Source organism: Gigantopelta aegis, chromosome 10, assembly GCF_016097555.1.
Source record: "Gigantopelta aegis isolate Gae_Host chromosome 10, Gae_host_genome, whole genome shotgun sequence".
NCBI classification, from domain to species: Eukaryota; Metazoa; Mollusca; class Gastropoda; order Neomphalida; family Peltospiridae; genus Gigantopelta; species Gigantopelta aegis.
Window position 1 is genome coordinate 14,040,242 of NC_054708.1, and position 15,776 is coordinate 14,056,017.

Sequence of the window (15,776 nt, forward strand, 5' to 3'; positions counted from 1 at the left end):
GCTCATCTTCGCTTTGTCTGTCACAGTCATAATACTTTGATGAACTTGATGGTTGTTGGTATAGTTTGTGGCCTTTCACATGTCTAGTGTTCTTTGCTGATAGCCACCATTCTGAAACGTATCTGTCTGCATTGAACTCGTCAAGTGGAGGGCCATCACAAGCTATTTTTATTAAGTTATCTTTAGATGCTTGTGACAAACTGGTCCTGTTGGCAGTTATCTGACATATGGCTTTTTCAAATGCCTCCTGCAAAAATCATGCATGATGGATGCTGATTGAATGGCAGCATTAGAGTGGATATTTATATCGCCTGTCAGTCAAGCACTTTGTTAATGCTGATATTGTCCGAGTGTCCTGAAGTTTTGTTTTTCATTTTATTTGTTTCATGATTTTTTTTTTTGGTTGCCCGTCGAGCAACTGTTTGACAAAGAATGGTTGCCCACAACATATTTTGGTTGTCCCGGGCGTGTGGACAACCGATTTGTGCACCCCTGTATAGAGGAAACGTGTTACATTTTTTTTATCAGTAGCAAGGATCTTTTATATGCACCATCCCACAGACGTGATAGTACATACCACAGCCTTTGATATACCGGTCATGGTGCACTAGCTAGAACGAGAAATAGCTTAATAGGCCCACCGATGGGGATCGATCCTAGACCAACCGAGCATCAGACGAGCGCATTACCACTGAGCTAGATCCCGCCCCGTAACTAATTGTGTTCAGGTACTACTTACATTTAGAGAAATGAGAAAATTACATTATTCATGCATGCAAAGTACATTGTTTTACATTTTTAAAGCCTCTGCATGAAATAATATATGGTTCTGAAATATGCTCAGTGGATGAACACTTTGATTAATATTTTTTAAAATGAAAAATTCAGTTTGTCGAAAGCAGTCTGTTTACCTCGATTTCTACCATGATTGGTTGAAGAAATATTTTGTAGATTTTTTTCAGTTTTTTATTTAGATAGTAACAAGGGTGCAGAAATAGAAAATATACTCTTCAAAAAAAGTAAGGGAACTCAAATAAGAATTTACAATTGACAAAATTGTAAGGTATATTAGCTGTGGCGAATGGTTAGAATTTTTACTCGCATTTGGCGAGCGGGCGAGTACTTTCTGCAGCCCTGTAGAAACATACATCATACTAAGAGGTCTCACCATGCTTAAAATATTAACACGCTACATGCCCTTGTTTATTCCTGGGAGATGTATATCTCTCTGGGTTGTTAGTAATCAATAAGAAAACATTATGGGCCACATTTACGAAATCTGTTTTTCTTAATCGCTTGTGTTTATAAATTTGTATATCAACTTACATGTGTGTAAAACACAAGCAAGTTTTGGAAAGTCGGCCCTAAAAGATTATAGTGTTTGCATGTATGCATGGTATATTAATATATGCAAGTGCATGAAAACTGAAATCTGTTTTAATAAGGTTTGCATTGTCCATTTCAGAATGAGTGACACCGATTCACTGAGTTCCAGAAACCTGCATTGTGATCCCGTAGCAACTGTCGAGTCATGTACACTGAGAAAGATGCCATTAAATATGTCCTTAGCTTCAAAGACCCTACCCAGTATGTCAGACCTTATTTTCAGAATCCACTCCTTCAAAATTTATGTCACAAAAATCTACGAAAATGCTTTTTTTTCCACCAATAATATGCTACATGACTTGTTAATTGCAGCCCTCTAAATTTGCGACAGCAATTGGCAATGCAACAATAAAATTGATTTGCTGTGTCATTTTATTAGTATTACCATTAAGGGCTAGAATGTTTTTTTAAATCCACTAGTCATGGGATAGTAATTTTTAAAATTTACTAGCCATGATTAAAAATTCACTAGCTCTACTTTACTTTTAAGTTAAAATTTTTTTGCTAAATAATAGTAATAATCAGATATGTCACCTAAAGGGGGAAACAGCTTAAAAACACTAACGTTGGGGTGGGGTCAGGATATATATATTTACAAAATAGACGTAACTGCAACATTTGACACACAAAAATCACTAGCCGTCGGTCATGGTAATAGTAGTTACTTACTAGCCCAACACTGAATATCACAAGCAATGGGAGTGAGGCTACCATAATCTAGAAGCCCTGCCATTGTAAAACTAAGACGAAAAAATTAAGTCTCCTCTAGGTGTTCTCGTCTGATCGTCGAAGGTCTACGGCCATACCACGTTGAAAGCACAGGTTCTCATCCTCTAGGAATTTCTTAGCCAATTAGGCAACAAAACTTAATACCAAACAATAATTGCTGGTAACTCGGGGCTTACCAGGATACCCATGGCCAACTGCTAATTTTTATACATAGTGTCTACATTTCGCAATTTTTATTTTATTTTTTAAATTAACCATTTTGTAATATTTTTCTAAGAAAAACTACATGTACATACAAGTATATCTAATATTGTTCCATGTGTGAATCCTCGTACATTACTGACAAGACATACATGTAGAAGAAATTACAATTGAGCAAGTTTTTTATTTTATGTAGCCTGTTTGATGCTGAAATGATTTGTATACTACATGTATTTACTAATGTTTCTGAAAATTGCAAGAGCAATAGTTTCCTTTGCACGTCGCTTGCATAAATCTAGTTTTGCATAACCCTCTTTTTTTTTGCGCAATGAATTTATGACATCATTTACATAGTCATGACGGGTTACGTAAAAATACAATGGGTTACCTGAATTTGTTTTTGGGTAACCCATAAATGGTTTACTACGCAAATTTTCAATTCACAGAGGCCTGTTACATGTAAGAAACTGAGCTGTTCTCATTCTAGTTATCTGTACAGTGTTGCCAAAAGTGTTTGTTCCGTCTGGTAAATGCCCAATCATTGCAGTAATACACATATCACAAGTAATATGCAATCTCTGCAATTACTCACGGCAATCAACAATGTCGTGGAGTTTTTTAAATTCTCCGCAGAACATTGGACTATATTTGATTTTAAATTTTACGTTTTACTGTAGAGATTTTCTTAATTGCAGAGGCTGAATAAGTCAATATAAATTAATCTAGTCTAATATAGGGGTGGGACGTGGTACAGCGCTCACCTGATGCGTGATTGATCTACGATCGATCCCCGTCGGTGGCCCCATTGGACTATTTCTTGTTCCAGCCAGTGCTCCACAACTGGTGTAACAAAGGCTGTGGTATGTACTATCTTGTCTGTGGGATGGTGCATATAAAAGATCCCTTGCTGCTACTCTGAAAGAGTAGCCCATGAAATGGTGACAACGGGTTTCCTCTCAATATCTGTGTGGTCTTTAACCATATGTCTGATGCTATATAACTGTAAATAAAATGTGTTGAATATGTTATTAAATAAAACATTTCCTTCCTTCCTAATCTAATATAGTAAAACCCTTCTAGACAGGACTTTTTAAATCAAATGGTTTTTTACAGTCCATTTTTAAATATCACTACAGATCATAACCTTTCTAAACCAGATACGCCTGAAAAACAGGCCATTTTACCTGGTCCCATCAGTGTCCGGTTTAGAGGGGTTTCACTATATAATCACATTAGCATAAAAATTATGTCAAAATGCACAAATACTAAGTCAGATGAACAGAGTTCTTAGTATATTCGTATACATACATACATACATGTTCATGTAACGAACAGTATATTTTGTGCTATCAGTTTGACTCTTCAATGAACTTCTGGGGTTTTTTTTCAGTTGATGTTCAAGAAGAAATAGATTGTCTCTATGAATTTGTTCCTGAAGTCTCTCAGCACTTTCGAATTATTGAAAAAATTGGTGAAGGTGAGATTTAAAAAGCAAACTTTTAAAACCCTTTGTAGACTGAATTTATTTTTAAAATTAATATAAAATAAAACATGTCTTTTAGATTTGGTTTTTGAGAATTCTGTTGTTAACCCGATTTTAACACAATTTGAAATGGAGTAATGTCCCTTAGACCTACAGGATCCACTACAACCAAAAGCAGGGCTAACTCGTGTACTCGCCAATTTTGCCTATTATTATATTAAAAATGTGAGTTTTGTTTCTAAGCAGTGGGGTGCTTAAAACCTAGATCACATTATATGATGCAACACAACTCAACTGTTGAATTCAGCTGCATCGTGTAGTGTGTATTGAAAAAACCCAGTTGTCTGCAACTGATTTTTAGTCTGCCAACAGCATTTGACATAACTGAACAGGTTCTGTGGCATGTGATATAGTGTGAACAGATCGTGACTGGCGACGCAGTTGAGTTGCATCGTCTAATGTGATATAGGCTTAATATACTGATGGAAAGAAATAAGAGAACACATCAATTTGTAGACCAAATTTAATTCACTACTGACGTAGTAATGTCTGTATTTCATACCAAGTTGTAATGTGGGATTGAATGTCTGTAGTGTTGAATGTGCCGCCTATATGTTCCCAGTCAACTTAGGACAATATGAATTGATTTTTGATGCAGTCATTATTTCTTGTTGCTATCTGTGTGATCCTTTATTACTTTCCATCAGTATATGTACATAATCTGTGATTAATTAATACATGTATAAACATTTTGTTAACAATTTTGCAGGTACATTCAGCTCTGTGTTCCGAGCCAAACTGAAGTGCCATCCGCAGGTGGAAGAACAGTTTGCCCTCAAACACATTATCCCCACCAGTCACCCAACTCGCATTGAGGGAGAGTTACGCTGCCTTCAGCAAATTGGGTATGCTAGTCTTATTGTGTTCTTCTTTCTTTCTTTTTAAAAGACACCGCAAACGTAACGGAGAAACAAAGTCATTTTACAATGTTTTTGTTAGGACATCACAAACATAAATGATAATAAAATGAATGGCGAAGCTTCAGTATTTCCATTTCGTTATGCGACTAATTCACAGGGACATGCTTCGTTTGTTGTCAGTTAAGATATCTCGTTATCACCCAAGCCAGAAATACATGGAACCTGAGGTGCTTGCTGGATAATCATCACCCATTTGGGGTCATACACTCAGTGTATGTTGACATACATTTTATTATTGTAAATAAAAAACAGAAACAGCACAAAACACCAAAAAAACAACCCCACCCAAAAAATATATATTTCCCCCGAAACAGGTTTGCATGAATGATAAATAACAACAGTGAAAGATCACCAGTGAGAGAAAGAGAGTGAGAAAGTGAGAGAGTGTGAGTGTGTTGTGTAGCACAATTTGTAAAATGAAGTGAAGTTTGAACAAACTAACAAAAGTTAGAATCTTCTTTAGTGTCAAAGTATTTATTGTATTTTCAGTGGCTGTGAAAATGTAATTGGTGTAGAGCTTTGCATCAGAAATAAAGATCATGTTGTAATCGTTATGCCGTACTTTGCTCACGATTATTTTCAGGTAAGACTGTTTTTTCTATTACGTGTGATATGTGTCATTTGCTTAAAATAAGATAATAGTAGGATCTAGTCCAGCTTTTGAACTCAGTAAATATAATTCCAATGAAAAAATCAGTGAATATGAGAACATTGAAAAATTACATAATTTAAGAAACGTAAGATAACCCTGTTGTTGCCACATATATTGCACTTTTGATGAGCAGCAAATATTGTTTTTTGTGCACTTTTTCATATGGATGACAGCACATACCTCGGTCTTTGGTATAGTTCAATTCCTGTTTTTGAGCATTGAAATAGATACTGTAACACAGAAACTGTTTCTGGGTGTTATAATTATGTGATCTTTGCTGTCAGGTCTGATCTGCTAAATTAAAATGTGTATATAACACATTGTGTTTCATTACAGGACTATATTCAAGAGATGACGCTGTCAGAAGTGCGAGAATACATGCGTAACCTGCTGATAGCTCTGAGAAGAGTTCACCAGTTTGATATTATTCACAGAGATGTGAAACCCACCAACTTCCTGTACAACAGAACCACTAAACGGTTGGTATATATATTGTAATACTTAGCTATTCTTTCAATCTATCAGTCAGTCAATCTTGTTGGGTGGGATTTTAGCTTAATTGTTAGAGTGCTTATCTGAGGTGCTGGGTTCATAGGATCAATCCCCTTGGTGGACCCATTTTGTGATTGTGTTTTGTCCTGTCCCAGTTATCATCTGACGACTAGTATATCATAGGCTATGGTATGTATTAGCCTGTCTGTAGGAAAGTGTATATAAAAGTGCATCGAAAAGTATAGCAGGTTTCATTTAGAGAGAGGGGTGGGATTTAGCTCAGTTGGTTGAGCGCTCACCAGAGGCTATGGTATGTATTAGCCTGTCTGTAGGAAAGTGTATATAAAAGTGCATCGAAAAGTATAGCAGGTTTCATTTAGAGAGAGGGGTGGGATTTAGCTCAGTTGGTTGAGCGCTCACCAGAGGTCTTGGGATCGAATCACCTCTGTGGATTCATTCAACTGATTGAGTTTTTTTCTCATTCCCACCAGTGCACTACAACTGGTCAAAGGTCGTGGTATGTGTTTTTCTGTCTGGGAAAGTGTATACAAAAGATCCCTTGCTGCTCATGGAAAAAATGTACCTGGTTTCCTCCGATGACTACGAGACAAAATTAAAAAAAAAATTGACATCCAGTAGCCGATGATAAATAAATCAATGTACTCTAGTGGTATCGTTAAACAAAACAAACTGTTAACTCCTTTAGAGACTGCATGTCAGAATTACCAAATGTTTGACATCCAATAGCCAATGATTAACAAATCAATGTGCTCTAGTGGTATCGTTAAACAAAACAAACTGTTAACTCCTTTAGAGACTGCATGTCAGAATTACCAAATGTTTGACATCCAATAGCCAATGATTAATGTGCTCTAGTCGAGTTGTTAAACAAAACAAACTGTTAACACTTTTAGAGACTGCATGTCAGAATTACCAAATGTTTGACATCCAATAGCCAATGATTAATGTGCTCTAGTGGTATCGTTAAACAAAACAAACTGTTAACTCCTTTAGAGACTGCGTGTCAGAATTACCAAATGTTTGACATCCAATAGCCAATGATTAATGTGCTCTAGTCGAGTTGTTAAACAAAACAAACTATTAACTCCTTTAGAGACTGCATGTCAGAATTACCAAATGTTTGACATCCAATAGCCAATGATTAATGTGCTCTAGTGGTATAGTTAAACAAAACAAACTGTTAACTCCTTTAGAGACTGCATGTCAGAATTACCAAATGTTTGACATCCAATAGCCAATGATTAATGTGCTCTAGTCGAGTCGTTGAACAAAACAAACTGTTAACTCCTTTAGAGACTGCATGTCAGAATTACCAAATGTTTGACATCCAATAGCCAATGAATAATGTGCTCTAGTCGAGTCGTTAAACCAAAGAAACTTTCGATTGAAAATAATTTGGTATAATTATGTTCCTTTTAGTTTATTATCATACAACATGTGTGATTTTTTATTTGGTATAGTATGTTAATTTTTAAAAATTAAATTATGAATCACATTAATTTAATCTTATAACTTGACAACACAAGGTATTAAAACTGTTACTGTGTATTGAATTTAAAAATTTGCAATTGTTTTGTCAATTTATGTTGACTATATTTTTGTAGTCTTTATTTTTCAGATTTGCACTGGTAGATTTTGGCTTAGCTCATGAAGCTCCTGTGTTGAAGAAGATAAAACAGTCATCGAAGACTGTACAGAAGGATTTGAACGACACTGATGAGTTGAAGAAAGTTTTACGAGATATGGGAAATATACCGGTTAGTACTAACTAGTATTTAATATCCTTTTCAGACATGTTCTTTATTTTGTTTGGGTTTTTGTTGTTTGTTAATTGCTGTTTGTGGGTATGTTTTTGTTTTTGAGTGAGGGGGGTAATTATATTAAAGTTTCCTAAAATGACAAAAACCCCATAAGAATAGTTTTATTCTGTACCTTCTAAACCCCAGAAACCACTGGTTAGACCAATGCTGGGCTCAAACTCTTAACAGATTTTGGTTTAGCCAATTTTCAGATATGTAGAGTATTTCCTTGAAAATTATTAAAATGTAGTTAATTTAAGGCATATTTTATCAGTTAAAGACTAAATGTTGTAGCCATTTTGTATAAAAATTAGCAGTTGGCTAATTTGGCAATGTACAGAGAGAGCCCTACCAGTGGAGTAAGAGAGATTGTATGAGAAGGTTGAACCAGGAGGATGGATTTTTCATCAACTTTTGCTGTGGGCTTATTCTTACGTCTTACATGTAGGTGAGTGTTTGGTGGTTATGCTGTCACATTATTACAGGGTTCATACGGAGTCTGGAAAACCTTGAAAAGTATGGGATTTTGAAAATCCATTTTCCAGACCTGGAAAAAGTATGGAAAAATACCTTTTTTGCAAGTTGGTTTGGAAAAAGTATGAAATTTCGTCTTTAGGACTCATTTTGAAAATTTTGCTTGCGTGAAACCAGCGGAAAATGACGTTTTCTGATCTCAGCACTAACGTACTTTTGGGAAATCGAGACTTAAGAATTGCCAACATTTACTGAAGATTTGAAGTACTGGTATGCGTTTGCGCAATGCATATGACAAAAAGATTGTCCATTTTGTCAAATTATATATTGATTAGTGAGTCTTGAAAAATATTTTTTTGTCTTGGAAATGGTCTGGAATGTTTTTGTTTTTAAGGTGTATGAACCCTGTTATTAATACACATCTGTAATTACACTCTCCTATTTGGCGATCATTGGCAGTCTTTGTCAGGAAATGTAAGTGATCACTCCTCCACAATTGCTTGGGAAGTTTTAGAAGAGTGGCAAATTGATTGCTTTGTAATAAATTTTATTTGAAACTTTGCAGAGAGTGATCTTCAGCCGCCTTATTTTGCTCATGGTGAGAACTGATTATTGAGTGCCATCGGCCCGACGACCTAATCTCTCATTATTGCTTACTTTCAGTCTGTTTCATCACTTTCACAGTCAGTCAAGAAGGAAACACCAATCAAAAAAGAGACTCCATTGAGTAAAGCTGACCCCAAGAGTAAACCGGTACTTGCCACAAAGCAGTACACCCCAAGTCCAACTCTGGATTCTCTGGCCTTCACGAAGAGAATGAAGTCGCCGCGACGTCTCCTGCTGTCCAAACGAACGCTGATGATAAAGGATGAGCACGGCTTGCCCACGAAAACACGACCCAGCACATCGAGCACGAAGCCTGGTGTGGGCTGCACGTGTCAGTGCTTCAACCAGCCAATGATCTGCAGAATGTGTATGGCCAGGTAATAAATGTTGAGATTACCAGACTATGGATATTACAAGAGACATTAAAAAACCCATTTGTACAGCAGGGCTTCTAGAATTTTATAAAAATCCACTAGCCATGGATCAGTGATTTTAAAAATGTACTAGCTATGATTACAAATGTACTAGCCCTACTTTAAATAAATACAATTTTATTCATAGTAATAGTCAGATATGTCACCTAAAGAGGGAGATTGAGCTTTAAAATCTTTAGATTGGGGTGGAAAGAGAGGGCAAGATATTCATATTTACAAAATATGTAAATGCAGCATTTGACAAGGGGTTTTTTCCACTAGCCGTTGGGCTAGTTATAGTAATTATTTACTAGCCCAACACTGAATATCACTAGCCATGGGAGTGGGGCTACCATAATCTAGAAGCCCTGTGTACATGGTTCATAGGGGTCACCGAAATGCTTGAAATTTAAGTCATTAATTAGACATTTTTCTCCAAATGTTTGTTACTAGGTGTCGGATGTTAGCTAGTAACACACTAGGAATACTTCCTCCATAGTATATAACATCTATAGTCCATCCCATCCTCCATGAACAATGGTTTTTTGTAAATAATTTCAGTTTGATTTGACGTAAGAAGAAAAGTAAAAGTGTTTTGGAAATTAAAAAAGGCCACTATTTTTTATGTGCAATTTAGAAAAAAATTGGCTCAGAAATAAATAACTTGTAGTACAAATACCATAGTAAGAAAACAACGCTACCTGTGAGAAGGACTATAGATCAGTTGTCTTTAATACATATTAGTATGTTTACTATATCACAGGTGAAAATATCTTATTAAATGGTGCAGTTTTGATTTTTGTTTTTTACAGAGCCAATCAGATTGCTCCTAGAGCTGGTACCCCTGGTTTCCGGTCTCCTGAGGTTCTCTTGAAGTGTCCTGATCAGTCGACCGGTAGGTTTTAACTAGTGGTGTAACAATACATCGAACTATCAATATGATGCGATAGTCAGTACCTCGATAGCAATACAACGATAGTTTTTCAGCTGTCGATAACTATTGCAATTGTTTGCTCAACTATTGATAGTTTCGATAGTATGCATAGTGAAATATGGTCTACGACCAATGCATGATTTCACTACTCAGTGACATTATTACAAATAACTAAGTACAAATACATACCTACATACACGCACAAACGCACGTACATACGTGCACACACTCACACAAACACGCACATACATACCTACATACATATAGGAAGACTGAGGTAAACAGTTTTGCATAATATTTATTCATATTACTGTTATCAAGCAATTTAAGAATTCACAATACTATTGCAATAGTACTATCACTATTGCAATACTATCACAATAATATTTTAACTACCGCAATACTATTGCAATAGTAAAACCGACCGCAATAGTCACCCCTAGTTTTAACACTGTTAATATATCAACTACAGTAATACACCAATCTAGTGTCTGTCATTGACAGGACACCTGTCCCGATCAGTCGACTAGTTCAACTGATGGAGTTTTTTCTCATTCCAACCAGTGCACCACAACTGATCAAAGGCCATGATATGTGCTTTCCTGTCTGTGAGGAAAGTGCATATAAAAGTCCCGTGCTACATTAGGAAAAATGTAGTGGGTTTCCTCTTTTGACTACAAGTCAGAATTACCAAATGTTTGATATAAAACAGCTAATGATTAATTATTCAATGTGCTCTAGTGGTGTTGTTAAACAAAAACAAACTTTTAAAGATTTAAAAAAAAATAAAAGTGTCATATTTAAAGAGATATTGCATTAATGAACCATGTAGGATTTAGTGTGCTTACAATAACACATTGTTATTTCTTACTATCGTTTCAATATTATGTCAAAACAAGTTATGCAAATTTAAACCTTTGTAAATCATGTAAACCACCTGTTGCTTTTGCATGGATGATTTGTAACTGTATCTGTGACTAAAAAACACCCCTCAGTTATACAGTGAAACCCCTCAATACCGGACATCCATGGGACCAAGTAAAATGTCCGGTTTTCAGAGGTGTCCGGTTTTCAGGGGTCTGCCTGGACGGAAATACCTTCCGTTCTCCATAAAATAGGGAAAGTGTTAAAGTGTTTTAAAACAAGAACAAGAAGAATATGTTGAAAAATGGTGCATTTATGAGCATTTAGAAAAATAAAAACATCCATGGGAGTAATATTCTTTTCAAACTCTGCCTTATAAACCTCTAGTTTTTTGATGATATCTCCAACTGTTGATTTGCCAATACTAAACTTTTCACTCAAAGATCTTAACGTTGGTTTAGGTACACTTTCGAAACTTTTAATTATTTTGAGTTTATCATCGAGCGAGAGTTCAACACGGCGACGTTTAGCTGGACGTTCCGTCATGTTGAAAATCGACATGAAAATGAAACACTACTAACATCTATTCGACTACGCAAAGCCAACATATACTTTTGCTTACTCTTTATTTCGCTAAACAAACGTTTAAAAAAAACCCAACACATTCACACAATAGGAAGGCAGCAAATTAAATTCCCTGTTATTTGTGTCAATCTTTGAAGCAAATCATGAGACATGTTTGTGAAGGATCACATTTAAGACCTTAAAACATACTCGTAACTTAATAAAGACATCTAACCCAAACCCGAACTCCGCTAATGTTAACCATAATTACAACACAATCAATGTGTTTACAGTAGTTAACTCCATACCAAAGCTTGCGATCAGTCCTTTTAATTGTTTATTGTCAAGTTTCTAATCTTGCCTGCTGAGCAGTATCTGTACTGTATGCAGCGGTGATTACACTGATAACAGCGATCTCGAGCATGCGCATATTGCACTAGCCATCGGTGTTCACAGACAGGTGGGCACCATATTGATTGGTATCGGTTTGATCGTCCGGTTTTCAGGGGTAGGATTTACACTAAGTTGACACATTGGGACCGAATTGTTAGTCCGGTGTTCAGTTTAGAGGGGTTTCCGGTTTAGAGGGGTAAAATATAGTGTTAAAAGATGTGTAAATCACGGGACCGCGGAAAACGTCCGGTTTTGAGGGGATTCCGGTTTAGAGGGGGTCCGGTGTTGAGGGGTTTCACTGTACCATCATCATTAGTAGCAATATTACGGTAATAACAAAGCAAAAATATATTTCTCTAGGCTCTAATAATCTTCCATATAAACTAAGTAAGTAGGTGAAATAGACCTCGCCATGGAAATAATTCAGTGGTTAATTGCTGCCCTAACTTAGATTATGGGGAGGCATTTACGATTTAAGATACTACATATGTATTCGATACCATGGGAATTCACATACTAAGGGGAACTAAAAATTACTCTCCTTGAACTAGTCTTAGGGGAGTGATGGGAGGCGAGAATAACAGCTCCCATTAGACAGTAATAAGGGAGTGATAGCTCCTCTTAAACGGCGACGTTTGGTGAAAGTATGTGATATGTTACTTGTTCATGATGGTGGGATCTAATTCAACAAATATTGTTTTGTCTTTTCAGCTGTTGACATTTGGTCTGCTGGTGTTATCTTTCTGTCATTACTCAGTGGAAGGTATCCTTTTTTCCGTGCTGTTGATGATGTGACGGCCCTTGCACAAATAGCTACCATCATGGGCAGTGACCCGCTCAAAACAGCAGCCAAGTCATTTGGTAATAACCAGTAGAATTTTTGATTATAGGGGGGTGGGACGTAGCCGAGTGGTAAAGCACTTGCCTAATGTGCGATCGGATTGGGATCGATCCTGTCGGTGGGCCCATTGGGCTATTTCTTGTTCCAACCTGTGCACCACAACTGATATATTAAAGGCTGTGGTATGTGCTATCCTGTTTACGGGATGGCACGTATAAAAGATCCCTTGCTACTAAATGAAAAATGAAGTGGGTTTCCTCTTTAAGACTATGTCAAAATTACCAAATGTTTGACATCAATAGCTGATGTGCTTTAGTGACGTTAAAATAAAACACTTTTTTCATGATTATAAAATGTTAGAATGTTGATTCAAAATTCTAATGTAGAGCATAACTTCTAAACTATAAACAGAGTTTGTATTTTACTGGTCTTTATGTATTGAATTTATTCTATAATATTGTATAAGAATGAATATCAAAGAATTCTATAGTTTTGTTTTGCTTTTACAGAGTAAAAAGGTGGGATATAGTTATTACTTTTTCCAATGGTGTGATGGCTAGACTGTAAATTTTTCCTTTAAAATTTTGCATTAGTTCCATTTCTCACAAACTGCAAGTCCTAAATCATTGGAACTTTGTTTATGGTTGCACCTATGGGTGTTCATCACAGTGCACAGAAAACGTCTATTGTAGGCTGAATTCTTCTTTATCTTTTATGGATACTTGTAACACCATTTATTAAGGCCATATTTCCTGACTAATTTTCAATTAAATATACGTTATCATGCTTTTTGCCAGAAAATAATTTAAGGGTACATAATAAAAACAAAACAGACCATAATTGCCCCTACTAGGTGATTATGGGTTTGAAATCTGTTAAAACTGGACACTTTTACAAATTTTAAACAGCCATTCTTTAACTATAATCTTTGTAAAAAATTTAAAAAATGTATCCATTGATTTCCAAGATTTTAGGGAACTTATGGAATAGATTAAAACAGAATTAGATATATATTATAATATTACAAAACGTGTAGCCATTTCCAAGTGTGAATATGATAAAATAAAAAAATAAAAATGGGTCAGTGTGTCATAATTTATTTAACTTTAAGGAATAAATTTAATTATTATTTATTTATTTTAATTTTTTTAATTTATAATTTTTTAATTTTTTCTTTTTTTTCTTTTCCATATTCACTTTCATACAACATTGCTGTCATAGTAAGAATTGTATCTTGATGTTGCTATATATTGCTGTTGAATGTATGTACGTATTTATGTAAATGTTTATCATATGTATGTATGGTTATGTAAACAAAAATGGTTAAAGAAAAAAAAAGGAGAAGATTTTAGGGAACTTAATTTTACCCTTTGTATCCCCTTGCAGAAAGCCTGGTTATTTGTCAAGTTTACCCATGTCTCTTCACTACAGTTACACAATTAATGTTTTACAGGTAAACAGTTCATGTGCAGTCCAAACCCGCAGCCTGTTGATCTACGAACTCTGTGCCACAAACTACGAAGTGCTCCACCCCGGATCGGAAAACATCACAGCTCGAAGACATTGAACAAAGAAAACTTTACCCGGTCCTGGACAAATATTCCTAAGTCAGCGTTTGATTTGTTGCATCGACTCCTGGATTTGAACCCAGGGACGAGGATAACTGCCGAGGAAGCTTTAGAAGAAGCGTTCTTTACAGAGTGTATATGAAGTTGTTAATGAATAACTAGATAATTAATCGTGCTTTGGACCATCCTTAAAGTTATCATATCATGAATTACCAGGTTTGTTATTCTTGCACACTGGTTAGTGAGGACATCATTTGATATTGCATGAAAACAATACCACTTATTTAAAGACATTCAGTTGGTTACTCCTAGATGATGATATGAGTGCCACAGTCATTTTATCTGATGAAACAAGCATTCTGAGAGTACTGCTAAAGCAATACATGTCCCGTACCAGGCCCAACAAATTTTCATATCTTCTATATAAGTTGTAGGGCTATAACTGTGAAAAATTAGTAAATTGCCATGAAAGTCAAACAATCTGTAACAGTACATGATAAATCTATACAGAAAATTTGCGCTCAATATCTTAAAATATTGCTGAAAAGAAGTTCAGAGTGCGAGTGCGAATAATGTTTACATGCTCATATACCACTAGAGTTTCAAGCATGTCCGTCCTGGGGCCTGTCTCTGAATAGCCAGGGGCTTGTCCCGGGACAGAAAAAAATTAAGCAGACAATTTTGAAATTTACATCCAAAAATTAAATAGTGGGCCCATCAAATTTTGATGCGCATCTCTAATATAATTAATAAAGAAAATTCTACTCATTAAATTTGGTTGCTAGATTAGGTTGGGTGGTCAAAAAGAAATTGGATAAGATCTGTGGCCTGACTCAGGATGGAGGGGGGTGGTGGGGGGGGGGGGGGATGGTAGAGTTGAAAATGGGCAGAATTTTGAAAATAGCAAGTAATAAAAAAGTTAATAGAATTTGAAAAAAGAAAAAAAGTTACAAGCCAAAAATAAAAAGAATTGACTGCTCGGTTGAATATTTATATAATTTGGAGCATTTTAGAAGGACAGTCCAAAAATAAATAAGAGAAAGAAGAGAGGATCGGACTATTTAATAATATTAAAAAAAGAAAGTAATTTCGACATAAACTTTTGAACGAAAAGTCCGATCTATATGAGAAGTTCACAAAACAAATGTTCGTATTTCCTACGTTCAAGGGTCATAACTCTAAAAAAAAAAGAGGTAAATCGCCATGAAAGTCAAACTTAATATGTAACACAAAATTTAAACTCGATATCTTGAAGCATTGCAAAAAAAAAATCAATCTGAAAACTATATGTGGGGCAGGTGGATGGACAAACAGAGGAATGGAGAAAATATTTTTAGGGGAAAAATAAGCACAGTTGAAATTGATTGCTCTATGAG

The 15,776-nt window shown here is 35.6% G+C and overlaps 2 protein-coding genes across 2 annotated transcripts in view; one reads left to right on the forward strand and one right to left on the reverse strand.

The window, feature by feature from the left end:
* LOC121382851 (WD repeat-containing protein 46-like) overlaps positions 1-15,776 on the reverse strand; it is a 64,890-nt gene that overhangs the window by 32,565 nt on the left and 16,549 nt on the right. The window lies entirely within an intron of this gene.
* On the forward strand, positions 1,469-14,855 carry LOC121382852 (cell division cycle 7-related protein kinase-like). The gene is made up of 10 exons (XM_041512480.1): positions 1,469-1,587; positions 3,707-3,793; positions 4,569-4,704; positions 5,269-5,362; positions 5,768-5,910; positions 7,563-7,701; positions 8,881-9,200; positions 10,049-10,131; positions 12,703-12,852; positions 14,286-14,855. The coding sequence occupies exons 1-10, from the start codon at positions 1,548-1,550 to the stop codon at positions 14,540-14,542; spliced, it is 1,449 nt and encodes a 482-aa protein (XP_041368414.1). The 5' UTR covers positions 1,469-1,547; the 3' UTR covers positions 14,543-14,855.